This window comes from Nanorana parkeri, unplaced genomic scaffold (assembly GCF_000935625.1).
Source record: "Nanorana parkeri isolate BGI_ZX_2015 unplaced genomic scaffold, ASM93562v1 scaffold157, whole genome shotgun sequence".
In the NCBI taxonomy this organism is placed as follows: domain Eukaryota; kingdom Metazoa; phylum Chordata; class Amphibia; order Anura; family Dicroglossidae; genus Nanorana; species Nanorana parkeri.
The window spans coordinates 1,282,251-1,296,975 of NW_017306425.1; the positions used below are offsets into that span (position 1 = coordinate 1,282,251).

General features: G+C 40.5%; 1 protein-coding gene across 1 annotated transcript; it reads right to left on the minus strand.

Annotated features, from left to right (window-relative positions):
* Positions 1-4,600: 4,600 nt before the first annotated feature.
* Positions 4,601-13,419, minus strand: LOC108785351 (gastrokine-1-like). Its single transcript, XM_018554405.1, has 6 exons — positions 13,408-13,419; positions 11,760-11,813; positions 10,451-10,588; positions 7,762-7,872; positions 6,027-6,165; positions 4,601-4,804 (listed from the first exon to the last, which is right to left on the minus strand). Exons 1-6 carry the CDS (start codon positions 13,417-13,419, stop codon positions 4,707-4,709), a joined length of 552 nt encoding a protein of 183 aa, XP_018409907.1. The 3' UTR covers positions 4,601-4,706.
* Between the last annotated feature and the right edge of the window lie 1,306 nt (positions 13,420-14,725).

The following is a 14,725-nucleotide window of genomic DNA, read 5'->3' on the forward strand; positions in this document are numbered from 1 at the left end:
CGTGTGACGTCACCTGATGCCTGGATGGCGTCATGTAACGTCATGCTCCCTGCCTCCAAGATGGTGGCAAGCATTCAGAAAACACGCCGGTGGCCAACATGGCCGCCGCACATTCTCAAACAATTTATTATTATTATGCGCCTGAATACATTTTTCGGATATTTGGACATATAGTAATTCATTCATTTTATAAGTAGTCCGGGTTTTGTGTTCTGTTTTCTATTTTTACTTTTCTAGATGCACTTACTTGAAAAAAGGGATTGGCGTGACAACCTGACACTTTATTTTTATAGACTCTATTTTAACTTGACATTTATTGTTTACCTTCTGTTGTTTTATTTGATAAGAATACTTATATTGTGTCTACAAGTTTAATACCTTTGAATAAAAGTTTTATTTTTAATATGTTTCTTTGCGGATTAACAAAATAGGAGTCTTTAAATGGTGCGGATATTGGGGGGAATGGGTGTGGCCACTGAGGGGTGTGGCCACTGAGGGGCGCTGTAAAGCTTTCTCGCACAGGGCGCCTAAAGGCCTAAGGCCGGCCCTGTGTCTATTGATAGATATATTTGCATTAAAGTGTTTGTGCCGGGAATCCAGCTTTAAGTGCCTTTACATCAAGGTCAACTCCTGGCAACCACATGGATATTGTTTCTCCAGAATGATCTGTCTTCTATTGGGTCTTCACTCCCATGTTTATACTTTCTCTGACTGTATGCAGCCATCTTATCACCTGTCATTCTTTTATTCCCCTCATTTTTTTCAAGCGTATTTGTCTTTTGCAGTGAGTACATTTTTCTCCACATATGTTCAAATAACACAACACAGACGTAGAGTACAGCTCCACCTGCATTGAATTAAGACTGCAGGATCCAAGTATGTTTCAATACTTTGTACAACCACAAACAAGTATTGATCCGCACCTCTATGGCATTGTAATGAAAGCCATATTTTTCTGCTTCACAGCTATAGAAATACATCAGCTTGGATATAAAATGAAAATATTGAACAATGAGATCTAAATGAACTTCAATGGCTTGTAATAAAAATGTATATAAGGCACAGCAAATCATTTGCCATATATTCACAATTCAGCCAGCATGAGGTATATCGCTACTCCTCAAACAGTCATATAAATACTGTTTTTATCTGAATAAAGTGCTGTATGAATTCAGGAATCAAAGTCACCGCTGACAGAAGACCGTCAGCCATGTATAAATCTTGCACATAGGACAGGAAATGATTTCCTTTGTATGCAGAATTCAGCAAACAAATTGAATTACATCGCTCCAAAACACAGACATGCAGATTCTGTACTTCAGAGCTAAGCTTACGTTTCTGACCATGTTGCATTTTACATCTACATTCAGGGTGTAGATGAAACATGGTCACATCGAACACCCCTCCAGACCCCCCCCCCCCCCCCCCCCCATCTAACCAGAATTGCCTGGTATTTCTTCCTGCTGGCTGCTGCATACATTTGAAATTGGTGCGGCTGTGCATGGCTGGACTCAGACAACTGTGTCATCCATTCACAGATCTTTTGACAGGATCTGTGAATGGAGAAAGTCCCATCAGTCACTGTCACAGAAGGACTTGTAGTTCTTAATGGAATACAAATGTGGTGATGTCACTGCACTTGTAGTCCTTTCATACCTCCTCCTGTTCATGTTACGGAATGACCATACTGAGGTTTGGGGGGAAGTGTCTGCAGGAGCCAGAACAATTAACCTATGATCTACTAGCTCCAATGCAAAAAAATAATGAATGTACATTTTTTTTTTATGTAGTATGCATGTTTTATGGTTTTTTTTCAAAAAAATGGACTTTGCTTTGAACTGAAATAAATGCAATAGGTATCCCAGAGTCAAAGTTGCTGCTGCAAACAACAATCCATTTTACATTATCCTCCTGGATAAATTACAACATACATGTTTATGTCCAAAAAAGACAGCTGTTGGACGGATTGTTAGATCTATACTAAAGAATACAATACATTGTTAACTATTTAAAAAAATATTTTCTCAAACGTGTCCTAAAGTTGCAGTAAGAGTTCATGCTCCCTTTAGGGACAGGAAAGGAAACACTGCTATACAACAATACACAATACCAACTGCTCATTATATGCACACTGCACTATTGGGAATGATGAATATGTTTTTGTTAATAAATATAAAATAAAAAAGTCACATCATTAACTAAACACTTAAAAAAAAGTGCTAAAAAAAAATGATGGCGTGTACAAAGGCAAAATGATGTGATGCATCGCCATCTGCTGGTAGTTTTGTGGAATCATATTATTATTATGCTTTAGATGTGGATTTTATGATGAGAGGCTTGAGTCACCAGACAAGAACCACTCTGATTTGCTAAGACTGCGCAATGTGAGTTATGTCCAAAATATCAATAGCAAGTAATTTTTCAATCATTAAAAACAACAATTTTCATTACATAATGTAATTTTGCAATCTTAAAGTGACATGAAACTCAGGACTTACATCTTAAAAATGCATTCAAGTACCTTAATAATTAACAAAAATGTATCTTATTTGTGTATCACACCTAGGCGATTGAGCTGGTGAGCTGTTTTCGCACGTTTTTGTTTGCACGACTGTGCTTTTTAAAAACCACGCGGTTGTCACGCAATTTTCAATGCATAGAGATATCTAAGGGGCCCAAACCACGTGACAATCCTCAAATCATCTCTGAATTGGACTACAATCTCAGTACAAATGATTGTACAGCCAAGTAATACACAAATAAGATAAATTTTTGTTAATATCAGATTTACCTCCTGAGTTAGTGTCACTTTAAAGTATAATTTTTTTTTAGCAGGCATAATTTTGAATTGTCAGTCCACCCCTAAGGGCCTGTTCACACCAAGCACGTTCCAGGAGCAGAGCATTTACAGACCGGATCAAAATTGCGTCCAATGTATTCCAATGGTATTTTGGGCTCTAGTTCACACTGCAGCGTTCATTATCAGAGCATGTAAAAAACTGCAACAAGCACTATTTTTCCTGCTCTGGAACGCATGCAAACGCATAAAAAATGCATGCAAACGCACTGGAACACACTGAAAGCCCATTTTAAACTAAAAAAAACATATTTTTTTAACCAAAAACGGCCTGCAATGCATCAAAAATGCGGCAAAAAAATGCGGTATAACACACTGCACTGCATGTGCAGAAATTCATGCAGATCTGGTCTGCATTTGGTGTGAACAAGCCGTAACTGAAATCTAGTTCAACCCAACTTCCTGATTGAATGGGAAGCCTCTCGCAGCTTTCCAGGCACCGAGGACTGTGGCTGTTATGTGAGTAATGTAAGTGGCAAGTGCTGCTGTGCTCTGCATCGCTGAGCCGGTCACAGAGAAATCTCTGTGAGCTCTCCACCAACTCAGTGACCAAAAACACGGCGCCCGCTGTTTCAGTTCCAGTGTTGTGCTCAGCATGTGCTCAGCATGTGCCCAAGCACACCCGGCACACGCTTATGGAACCAAACGTATATCACCATTCTACAGTTTAGAGTACTCAAATATTTCTCATTGGTTGCCCTTGCTTCACCTTACATCATTTATGGCCTTATGTAATCTTCCACTGGTATTATAAGTGATTCTAAAAGGAATATGTTCAAGATAAAATCTCCAGTAGAGTCCCACAATGTACAACATTAACCTTAGCTGAGGGCAAGTTTCTTGTCAGTGCATGGACAAGGGTATGTAATTGTTAGAACCCCAAAGAGAAAGGATATTCTGACTCCTATTGTTGTATTAGCAATTTATCCCTTGCTGAGACCTCTATGCCTGGCCTGTATAAGCAGATATAATCACTGCAGACAATTCTTGTCAGATAGCTGAACTCAAATACCTTTTCCTCCACTAAATGCTTTATTGGTTACAGCAGACAACAGGATACAGCAGATGAATGAACAGACGGTATTTGAAGGTCAAGGATGATAATGTTCCAAAGCTAGAATGTACATGGTCTTGTTATAAGCAGACATGACGCTCGACTAGTTCTTGAACAAGAAGGGGGAAATACATCATAGATAGGAGGGAACGCAGAAAAACGACCACAAGATGGCAGCACACGAATCAGCTATAATGCTGCTCACAATATACTGTATAGCTTAAGGAAAATAAACTATACAAATTCTCATCTCACATTTGTATGAACACCAACTATGACTATGAATGGTGTGATATTTATACAACTGTGTAACAGCACAGAGGATGTTACTGGAGGCAGCCTTTATTTCTAGCTAAAGGTCCAAATATTGTTCTACATTATTTCTGCTCCTAATATGCCCATCAAAAAAATTAACAGCAGTCTCAAGTAAATGACGCACCACCTTCTATATTTATTACTGAACTTTTTGTTTGGCCCAGGATGCTTTTTAAACTGACTCACCAACCTTCCAAAGAACACTTGCTCTCAGAAATAAGGAGAAGGTGTATTGCAATAAGAATACCATAAAAACATTTCATTGGTTGTAAATACATTTTATTGAAGTGTAAAAGCAACTTCTTTAATTCTGGGAATTTATTCAGCCATCTGAGATTTCCCGCTGTCTCTAGTTGTAGTAAAATGATGAAGAATGGGTTTCAAGTGGCTCATCAAATGCGGGAAGTGGAAAGTCATCACTGCATTGCTGAGAGGTATTGAGTGTGAACGGCAGCAGAATGATGGCAGATGCTGAAAAGGTTAGAAGAGGTGGAATCCTGCACATAGCCCAACATGGATGAAAAGGAAATGGATTCCAGCACATCCTTGAGCTCCCTCACCTTGCCTTTGGGGTGGAGCTGTAACAGTAAAGCACATTTATTAAAATTAATATTAAAAAAAATGTTTATCAGCATATGTCAGAGCCAGATCATCCACAAAGCAACCTAGGAAGGATCTACATGGAGCCCAGCTACAACCCTCATGCCCTTACTGCAACCCAGCAGCATAGCACAGTTGATTATGTTCATGCCAGAACAGATTATGCAAATGGAGCAATTTCTCCGTGCTTATTGCAATCCTTACCTATATCAGTCAAAGAGATGGGATCAAAGCTGCAACCTTGTCTAGGGCCCCTTCTGCCTTAATCTGTCTCTGTTATGTGTATATGTGTGAATATGTGTATAGGTATATGTATGTATATATATGAACTATATTGTCAAAAGTATTGGGACACCCCTCCAAATCATTGGATTCAGGTGTTCCAATCACCTCCATGGCCACAGGTGTATAAAATCCAGCACCTCGGCATGCAGGCGCTTTTACAAAAATTTGTGAAAGAATGGGTCGCTCTCAGGAGCTCAGTGAATTCATGCGTGCTACCGTGATAGGTTGTCACCTGTGGAATACGTTCATCCGTGACATTTCCTTGCTACTAAATATTCCACGGTCACCTGTTAGTGGTATTATAACAAAGTGGAAGCAACTGGGAACAACATAACAACTCAGCCACGAAGTGGTAGGCACGTAAAATGACAGAGCGAGGTCAGCGCATGCTGAAGTGCACAGTGCGCAGAAGTCGCCAACTGTCTGCAGAGTCAATAACTATAGACCTCCAAACTTCATGTGGCCACCGGATTGGCACAACAACAGTGTGCAGAGAGCTTCATGGAATAGGTTTCCATGGACGAGCAGCTGCATCCAAGCCTGACATCACCAAGTGCAATGCAAAGAGTCTGATGCAGCGGTGTAAAGCACGCCGCCACTGGACTCTAGAGGAGTGGAGACGGGTCCTCTGGAGTGACGAATCATGCTTTTCTGTCTTGCAATCCGATGGACGTGCCTGGGTTTGCCAGTTGCCAGGGGAACGGTACTTGTCTGACTGCATTGTGCCAAGTGTAAAGTTTCGTGGAGGTGGGATAATGGTGTGGAGTTGTTTTTCAGGGTTGGGATTGGCCCCCTTGTCTAGTGACAACTTTTAAAGGTGAGATGTCTTCTTATTTTGGGGTGAATTAATCTTATTTCCATTGATCTATGGAATAATATAATCAGTAGATAATTCTGGAATGATGGGCTACTTACCAGCGTACTCACGAGCCCAGTAGGTTGGTATTCCCCAGCACAGTCCTTGAACAGCACTTCCATACTGGGCAAGGTCATTTACTTGCTGGTTAGTGACAAAGTAATGTTTTTTAAGATCCTCCAGCTCCTTCTTCTTCTCCTGCAATGGAAAAGGGAATATATTTCAATTGTAATTATTTATTTCATTAGACACAACCCACAAAATCTGGTGTGATCAAGCGATGGCTTTATGCCTGTTGAGAATTGTTAACAAATCTGTCTTATACAGTATGAGTTAACATGATGATGTTGTAGGGCAGACCGATACAGTGGGATGATTAACTAAAAGAGTAGAGCATGTTCACTTTGCAAGGGAATTTTTACTTTGCTTAGCATGTGGGGAAGTCCTGCTGACTTCTATCATCCAATCATGTACAAGCAAAATTCAATTTTTTTCATTTTCAACGGGATTGGGAATTCTTTATTGCAGGTATTTATATAGGGCCAACAATGTTACGCAGCGCTTTACATACTGCACAGTCACATCAGTCCCTGAACTCAAGCAGGTTATGATCTAAGGTCACTATCTTACATGCACACATACAGGGCCAATTTACCTTCCAGCATGTCTTTGGAGCATGGGAGGAAACGCACGCAAGCACAGAGAGAACATGGAAACTCCTTGCAAATAGTATCCAGACCAGGATTCCAATCAGGCACCCCAGTGCTGCAAGGCAGAAGTGCTAAGTAACCACTATGCCACCCATTTGCAAAGTGGATTTTCACCACATTCACTAAACTAAGGATACAATTCTCTTTTAGCATGAAAATTCTCTTGCAAAGTGAACATGCTTTACTCCTTGAGTAAAAAAAAAATAATCTCCAAGGCATCTACTATTTAACCACTTGCTGTCCGGCCGTTGTAAATAAACAGCAGGACAGCGGCTTCTTAGATGCAGGTGGGTGTTTTTAAACGTCCCTTCTCGCCCTGCCTGTGCCCGCTGCCTAGCGGGAAATCAACTTGAGATGTAAACAGCCAGCTATGGCTGTTTACAAACAAGCATTCGGGTGTCTATCACCGCCCGCCTACATCCATGATCGGCACAGGGACGCGGGGAGAAGAAGAAGTAAGGAGGAGCAGGCGTTGGGGGGATGACAGCCGCCGACAGACAGGCCCGAAGTTGAAGCAAGCAAGTTGCTGGAAGACTGCTCAGGTAAGCAAGTTCTGGAAGACTACCATGAATGCTACCATTGCCAGGTAATCAGCAGTTTTAAATTACAAAAAAGGTTTAACAACTTAAGTGCTGACAATTCTGTGATTAATCTGTCCTGTGAGAAGGATCAAAGGGTCGAATCATAAGAACACGAAAGCTGCCCATACACCTATAGATTATCTGCAGATTTTCTATAGTCAGATGGAAGAAGTGCAACAGATTCCTCCATCTATGCTAAACTGTTGGATGGAGGAATCTCCCGCTGGGCCAAGCTTCAGTATCTTGCAAGTTGGCCCCACTGGCAGTAGGCCTCTGTACTCTGCATCACACCACTGGCCTCTGCACTCTGCATTGTTACTGATCTCTGTTCTCTGTGTCACACCACTGACCTAGCGGAGTTAAGGGCGGGGCACGGTAGGGGTCAGGTGGGGCGACTGGTGGCGAGTAACTCTTAAGGCCTGGCTAGTAGCTCAGGACTTGAAATTTTGAGCCCTGCCCTATGTCATTAGATGGAGTTTGGTTTATATTCCACACACACTTACCCTCTTTGTATGAATCAGCTCCTCCAAGAGGCCCAGTCCAGGGAAAGTGTTAATATCCATGTGTGCGAGTACACAGACACCTCTGTAAGGCATGTGGTAAGCCACTATGTTCTGGTGGAAGATGAAACATGTTTGATTATTATTATGTCTATGTCACATCCAGACAAAGTGCCCCTGTCATAAGAGAAATACCTGGTCTGCCATTGCTGGCCCACCTGTGAAGATGCTAGTTGCCTGGCTGTGTCTGGATAAATAAACTTGTAAGTGACAAACCCAGAACAATCATGATCCAGGTGAAAATTTGTTCTGGGTCAGCGACTTAAATTATTGAAGTCAAAGCATCAACGTGATAGAGATTTAGCATTTTCAGGAGAAGACATCAGCAACCACAGCCGACATATTTCTCTCAGTATAGGTTTTTCTTTCACTCATACATTTAGAAAACATGTCTACATGTCTGAACACACCTAAATGCAAGAGTCATGGAAGTCTTCACTCTAGTTAATAAATTAATAGCAAAATTATTAGAATGATCTAGAATTAGAATGGTAGCTAAATACGCAGGATAGATACATGTGAACTGTTTAATCAGTCAAAGGATTTGTCATTTTGTTCAGCCAGTCTTGTGGTTGCTTGACATCCCTGCCAGACTTTTTCTCCACTTCATTTAAGAAATACAACTTGGTCACCAACCTTCCCCAATCAGATGCCTGGCCAATGAAGGAGCAGTACCAGGCTGAAAAGGTCAGCCCTCTGCTCTCACCTTCCATAAGTATGTTCAGATTGCTCTGTGCAAGGCAATGGAACCCTTATTGGTTCAGAGTTCTCTCTTCCAGTATGTGCTGCTTTGTTGTGCAGATAATTACAAAACGCTCAGTCTAAAGACATTTTCAGGTACTTGTGCTAGTATTTTTTAAGTATGTATTAATGTGGAGGTAGGGAACCTTTGCACTCTACCTGTGGTTTAACTACAAATCATATCATGCCTCTGGTAGTCCTGCATGTGGCTGTCAGAGTCTTGCAGTGCCTCATGGGGCTGGTAGTTTTACCACAGCTGGTTCACCAAGGTTGCCTACCCCTGCAATAATGAATAGTTTTTAATGAATGCATGCCTAGACGTAATGTTGGGTTTATAGCTCCCTGTGTTGGAGCTGCTCTGGCTGTGGTTTCCAGTGCAGCCCCAATGCAAGACCAGACAATTTGCCTGGTCATGGATGGACTCAGTTCACACCACCGTACACACACCGGATACAGTGAAATTAACGCAGCATCTGGTGTAAATGGGCCCTTAAAGTATCTTGGAAATGATATCAGCAGCCCTGGCAGATTCAGAGCTGTCACTTAAGTGATACTCTATAGAATTCCCCTTCACTCCTTCCCCAGCAGCTATATAAAAGGTTATGTAGGGAGGAGCGGAGGAGCTGGGCCTGCACAGAAAGTAATTAGACCTTTAGAAGAAGAGAGGGCCATGACATGCGAGGATGGGGGGTGGGGAATTAGCTCTTCTGGAAATAAATGAGAAATAATAAAGAAAACATTTATGAAAAGTAAAAAAACAAGTAAGCATTTGAAATACATTAGTGTTCCATGCTTTCACAGCGATGTTTTAAATTTGTGACCGGGTCTCTTTTACATTGGTTAGGAAATGTGCTTCAGACCGACCTTATTCCTTTTAAAATAATTAAAAAAAAATCTATTTTTTTTGTCATTAAAACTGAATGCAAAGTAATATTTATTTTCACTTTGCACCCATCTGGATTCAGCTATGACAGGTGGAGCACAGGTGTACGCTGAGCGAACTGTTCAAGTCAAGTCAACTTTGTTTCTCTTGGCATTAAATAGACCTGACCGCTAATGCAATACTCATAAGAGTACTAACCCCTAATGGGCTCTCCTACCCAGACCCAGGGCTGCAGCTACCATGGGGCGAGTGAGGCACTCGCCTCAGGCGCAGCTGAGAGGGGCATAGCCAGGGGCGGCCTGGCTGCGCCCCCTTGCCCCGTTTGCCAGGGCGAGCACAGGGCCCCATTGGCAACAGGGGCGCCATTGGCCACAAGGGCACCAGGTGGCCAACACAGCCATGACTCGACAGGGAGAAGAGGAGTGGCAAGGCTCCAGCTTCTCCTAGGATCCCGCTACTCTCCCCCACCTGTACGGGCAGGGGACTCTGTGTTCTCAATCTCTTTTTCTATTTCTTTCTGTTTAGACCCCTGATAGTTCCCTGAAGCCCAACGACAGTAAAAAAAATAATAATAACAATAATAACAAATAATAAAAATACAAAAACACCCCTCACACACACTTATGCACACATATTATTAGACATATGCAAAGACTAAAAATTTGTTTCGAACTACATAAACGGAAACTAAAAATGTTTTCATGTTTTTGTTAACATTTTTATGCTATTTTGGATTTGGCCACCAGCGCAATCCTGGAGGCGGGGCATATGTTGTCACATGACGCCGTGCATGCGCGGCGTCGGGTGGCATAACACGTCTATTGTGGGGCGGCACAATTCTCTGTTCTTGCCTTGGGCGCAAAAGGAGCTAGATACGGCTCTGCCCAGACCCAATATGTCCTAATGGCAGACTGCGGTCTTCTTGAGCAAATGTTCCTTCTTATTAGAATAATGCTTACAAACTATATTCACGATGTCTATGTTACTAAACTATATTGTGGCTCTTACCTGGCTGTAATCAAAGACGGCGTTGGATGTTTCTCGTCCAGAATAGACATTGAACACAGCGACCTTGACTTGCTCGTTGATGTTAACAGTATGGTAGACAGTCTCTCCATTGTAGCCATTGTTCACATATTGGAAGGACTGTAAGAAACAATTGTGAAACAATATAATATGACTCCGAACAGATGTAGAATATGATTTGTGTCAATGTCTTGCTGTTAAAGTAACACTCAACTCAGGAGTTAAATCTTAAAAATACATTCAAATACCCTATCTCTATTAACCAAAAATGTATCTAATTTGTGCAGCACTCGACTGTAGATTGTAAAATCATCTCTGAATTTGTGCTGATACTGTCCTTCCTTCTGGAGGGTGGCTACTCTTGTTCACCATGGTCCCTGTATGTGTTGTAAAGTAGCCACCACTCCAAGCTCACTCCTGTGATGGACTACAATCTAATTTTTAGTTTACTAATTTGTATTGAAGTTATAGTCTATGACGGGAATGAGCTTGGAGTGGAGATTCATTAAATCCAGTCTGCAAGTCTCCCTGCTATTATAAATCTACACACAGCTGCAGAGTCACTTGTCTGGCTCCTAACATATAGCTTTGACTTATAACTCGTTTGCCCAGCATATAACTGAACAAATTACATTGACAGAGCGTTACTGCCACTAGGAGTCAAGGAGTATAGGAAACTCATATGCCCCTTAGCTCCATCTAGTGGCTGTAATGGGCTGTGAACGATGTTTGCTTATCTATACACTGGGTGAACTGGTTATAAATCAGCACCTTAGTTGTAATGAAAGATTTGTTATCATGAGCACCTGACATCTCTGGGTAAAGTCTCTCTGGAGCAGTCAGGGCTATGTGATAAGAGAACTTTCATTACAGCTTGCAGTGCATGCAGCTTAAGCAGCCAGTATCAGTGGGTGGCTTAGCAGAAAGGAGGATCCGACTCCATGGAAGTGTCAAAATTCTACTTACTCTGTAAAAAGAATTGGCACAAGGATGTATTATTTTTGCTTCATTTAAAAAAAAAATGTTACAATTAAAAAGTTAGAACTGGTGATGACATGGCAATAGAGCAGAATGTGACAATAGAAACATATTAATCAACTCCACTAAAATAAAAATAAAAGAATCCTCTTTTTATTTTTCGCATTTTTCAAAGTTGTATGGGTGTAATGTAACAAACAATACAGCAATTTTCCCATTATAATTGTCATTTTATTGAAAACACATTGTTTTCTGTATAAGTCATTTTGCACAGCCCTATTCATGGAGGGTGAAGGTGTTTGCATTTTCTTACCTCATCTCCCTGCAATGGATTTACGAAGACTGCCAGAAGTCCAAGAAGCAGGAGCTATGGAATAAGCAATTAAAGAAACAATTTAACAAAAGTATTCTGTCTTTGTAAGAATTAATATTCAAGCAAGTATATGTGCAGTTCATTAACTTGATAAGTTAATCCAGATTTAGAGTTACCGTACATGGGCCAAGTAAAGACTGAGCACAGTTTATGTGTGACGTTATCATATTCTGAGCCAGCTGGAAGAGCATGGGATAAATTAATTAACTGATCCATTAAATATGTGCACACTTAAAGTGACACAAAGCTCAGGAGTTGAACCATAAAAATGTATTCAAGCACCCTTAACTATTAACAAAAATGTATCTAATTTGTGTATCACTGGGCTGCAGTTCCTCCAATCATCTCTGAATTGGTGCTGACACTGTCCTTCCTTCTGGAGGGGGCTACTTTTCTTCCCCATTGTCCCTGTGGGTGTTGTAAAGTAGTCACCGCTCCAAGGCCACTCCCATGATGGGCTATAATGTCATGTTTAGTTTACTCATTTTTATTAAGATTGTAGTCCATCACAGAAGTGAACTTGCAGCGGTGGCTACTTTACAACACACACAGGCACTATGGGGAACAAAAGTAGCCAACCTCCAGAAGGAAGGACAGTGTCGGCACTAATTCAGAGATGATTTGAGGATCTACAGCCGAGTGATACACAAATAAGAGACATTTTTGTTAATTTTAAGGGTACTCAAATGCATTTTTAAGATTTAACTCCTGGGTTTTATGTCACTTGAAGTTTTTCTTCTAATCTAGGGGGGCTCCAGTGGTGAGTTCCTGGTTCCACCGTCTGCTGCACATATTGTAGAGCAATACTCTCGCTCTTTAGAATTATTCCTCTAAATGTATGCATAGTCAAAACATTTTGTTTTAGATAAGGTCGGGAATGGTTAAAACCCCAGTCTTTCAATTTTTCTTGCTTTCTGTGTCCAGTTTGGGCAATTTGTTCTCACTTCCTGTCCCAGAGATACAACAGGAAATGACTGTCTTGTTCTGATGACACATGGATTTCACATCACTTTCTGTCTGGGTTACAGTGGTGACCAGGACAAACACAGAAGGTAAAACTACCTACTGGGGACATAGACGGCAATTAAAACTTGACAGCGGTTCTAGTCCTTCCTTATTCTTTCCAAATCTAAAAAAAAGTTTTGGATATACATACATTTTAATGCAAAATAAAAATCCACTGTGGAAGACACAGGGAACCTTTATAAATATTTGTTTGATTTCTTAAGAGACTCGTGTACACAGACTCAGAAGCAAAGTGTCTCTGGGCTGCTTTGACTTACTTCTGAGTTGCTTTAATTTGTTTTTGAGTTGCTTTGGGCTGCTTTTGTATTAAGATTGACTTGTATAGGGTAGAAAAGCAACTCCAGTGCAAACAATCCAGTGTACCAGAAGATTTTTTTTCAAACTTTCAGCATCCACTAATATTTCAGATTTTAAGACTGACTCGTTAATTTGTATTAAATACAATACAATTAAAAATGTTATACAAACCTCTTTCTTGTGTAATAATTTAGTCAGTTTGCTGACTTACTGAATGTAAAGTGGGTGAAAGAAATACAAATATATATGCATGTTAGCCACTTACCATTGTCCCCATTGCCACTGTGCTTTTCTTACGTAGGAAATATTGAGGGTTCTGTATTATGTGGTGGTGTTCTGCTCATTTATATGCTCTAGCCAAAACCACTGCACAATGGCCTGAGATAAGTCACAGAATTCCAGCTGACGTTATCAGTGAGTAAACCCTTTGTGAGGGTGATACGTGTTTGTTAAATAGGATTGGTTTAATATTCCACTCTTCTGACCCTTTCATTTCATAGCCATGTTGATAAAAAAAATACAAAAACAAATATAAGCAGGGTGTAGATGTGACATGGAAAATTAGTATACAATTAAAAATGAGAAAATATGATTATGGAACAAGGTGACTAGAATTACTAACCCAGAAGATAAAGACGTGAATCATACTTCAGAATGTTAATCCTATAAATCATAAAATCACTGAACCTGATCTGATTTCACCTTCTCCCAACTTTTGTTAAAACTGGCCTCAAATCTTACCTTGTGGACTGCTTATGTGAAAACAATTAACAGGACTAACCTTAAACATGGCTACCGTTAGCGCTAACCCTAACTCTAAGTTTAATCCTAACCCTAGTAGCAACCTTAACACTAGGGCTAGCCCTGATGCTAACCCTAAGGCTAACCATACCTTTATGTTTATGTTTAATTCTAACCCTAGTAGCAACCTTAACCCTAGGGCTAGCCCTGATGCTAACGCTAACCCTACCTCTAAGTTGAATTCTAACCCTAGTAGTAACCTTAACCCTAGGGCTAGCCCTAATGCTAACCCTACCTCTAACTTTAATTCCAACCCTAGTAGGAACCTTAACCCTAGGGCTAGCCCTAATGCTAATCCTAATCCTACTTCAAACTTTAATTCTAACCCTAGTAATAACCTTAACCCTAGGGCTAGCCCTAACGCTATCCCTATCTTTAACACTTACCCTCAACATAACTCTAAATGTCAAAAGTTTTTTATAAATGTTTCAAAAAAAAAACAATACATAGATCAGAAGAACAACATTAATGGTGGGGTATTACAATTCTAGCCCAAAGTTGTTACCGTACATACCAGGTCTTATAACAATGCGGGAAGGAGAGATCAGCATATTAAAAGAATAGGGGCTCCAAGCCAAATAGTCATAAGAAAGTATATTATCGTAAGGGCAAAATAAGGAAGGAGAATCTGTTTTGTATTGGTATTGTCAATGAAGAGTTAATATGCATCCCTAACCATAATATAACATTCTAAGAAATCTAAGAGAACCTGAGGTTATATTAGAGGCAACCAGTGGTATGATGCGCAATAAAAGTGAGGTTAGACAATGTACAAGACATAC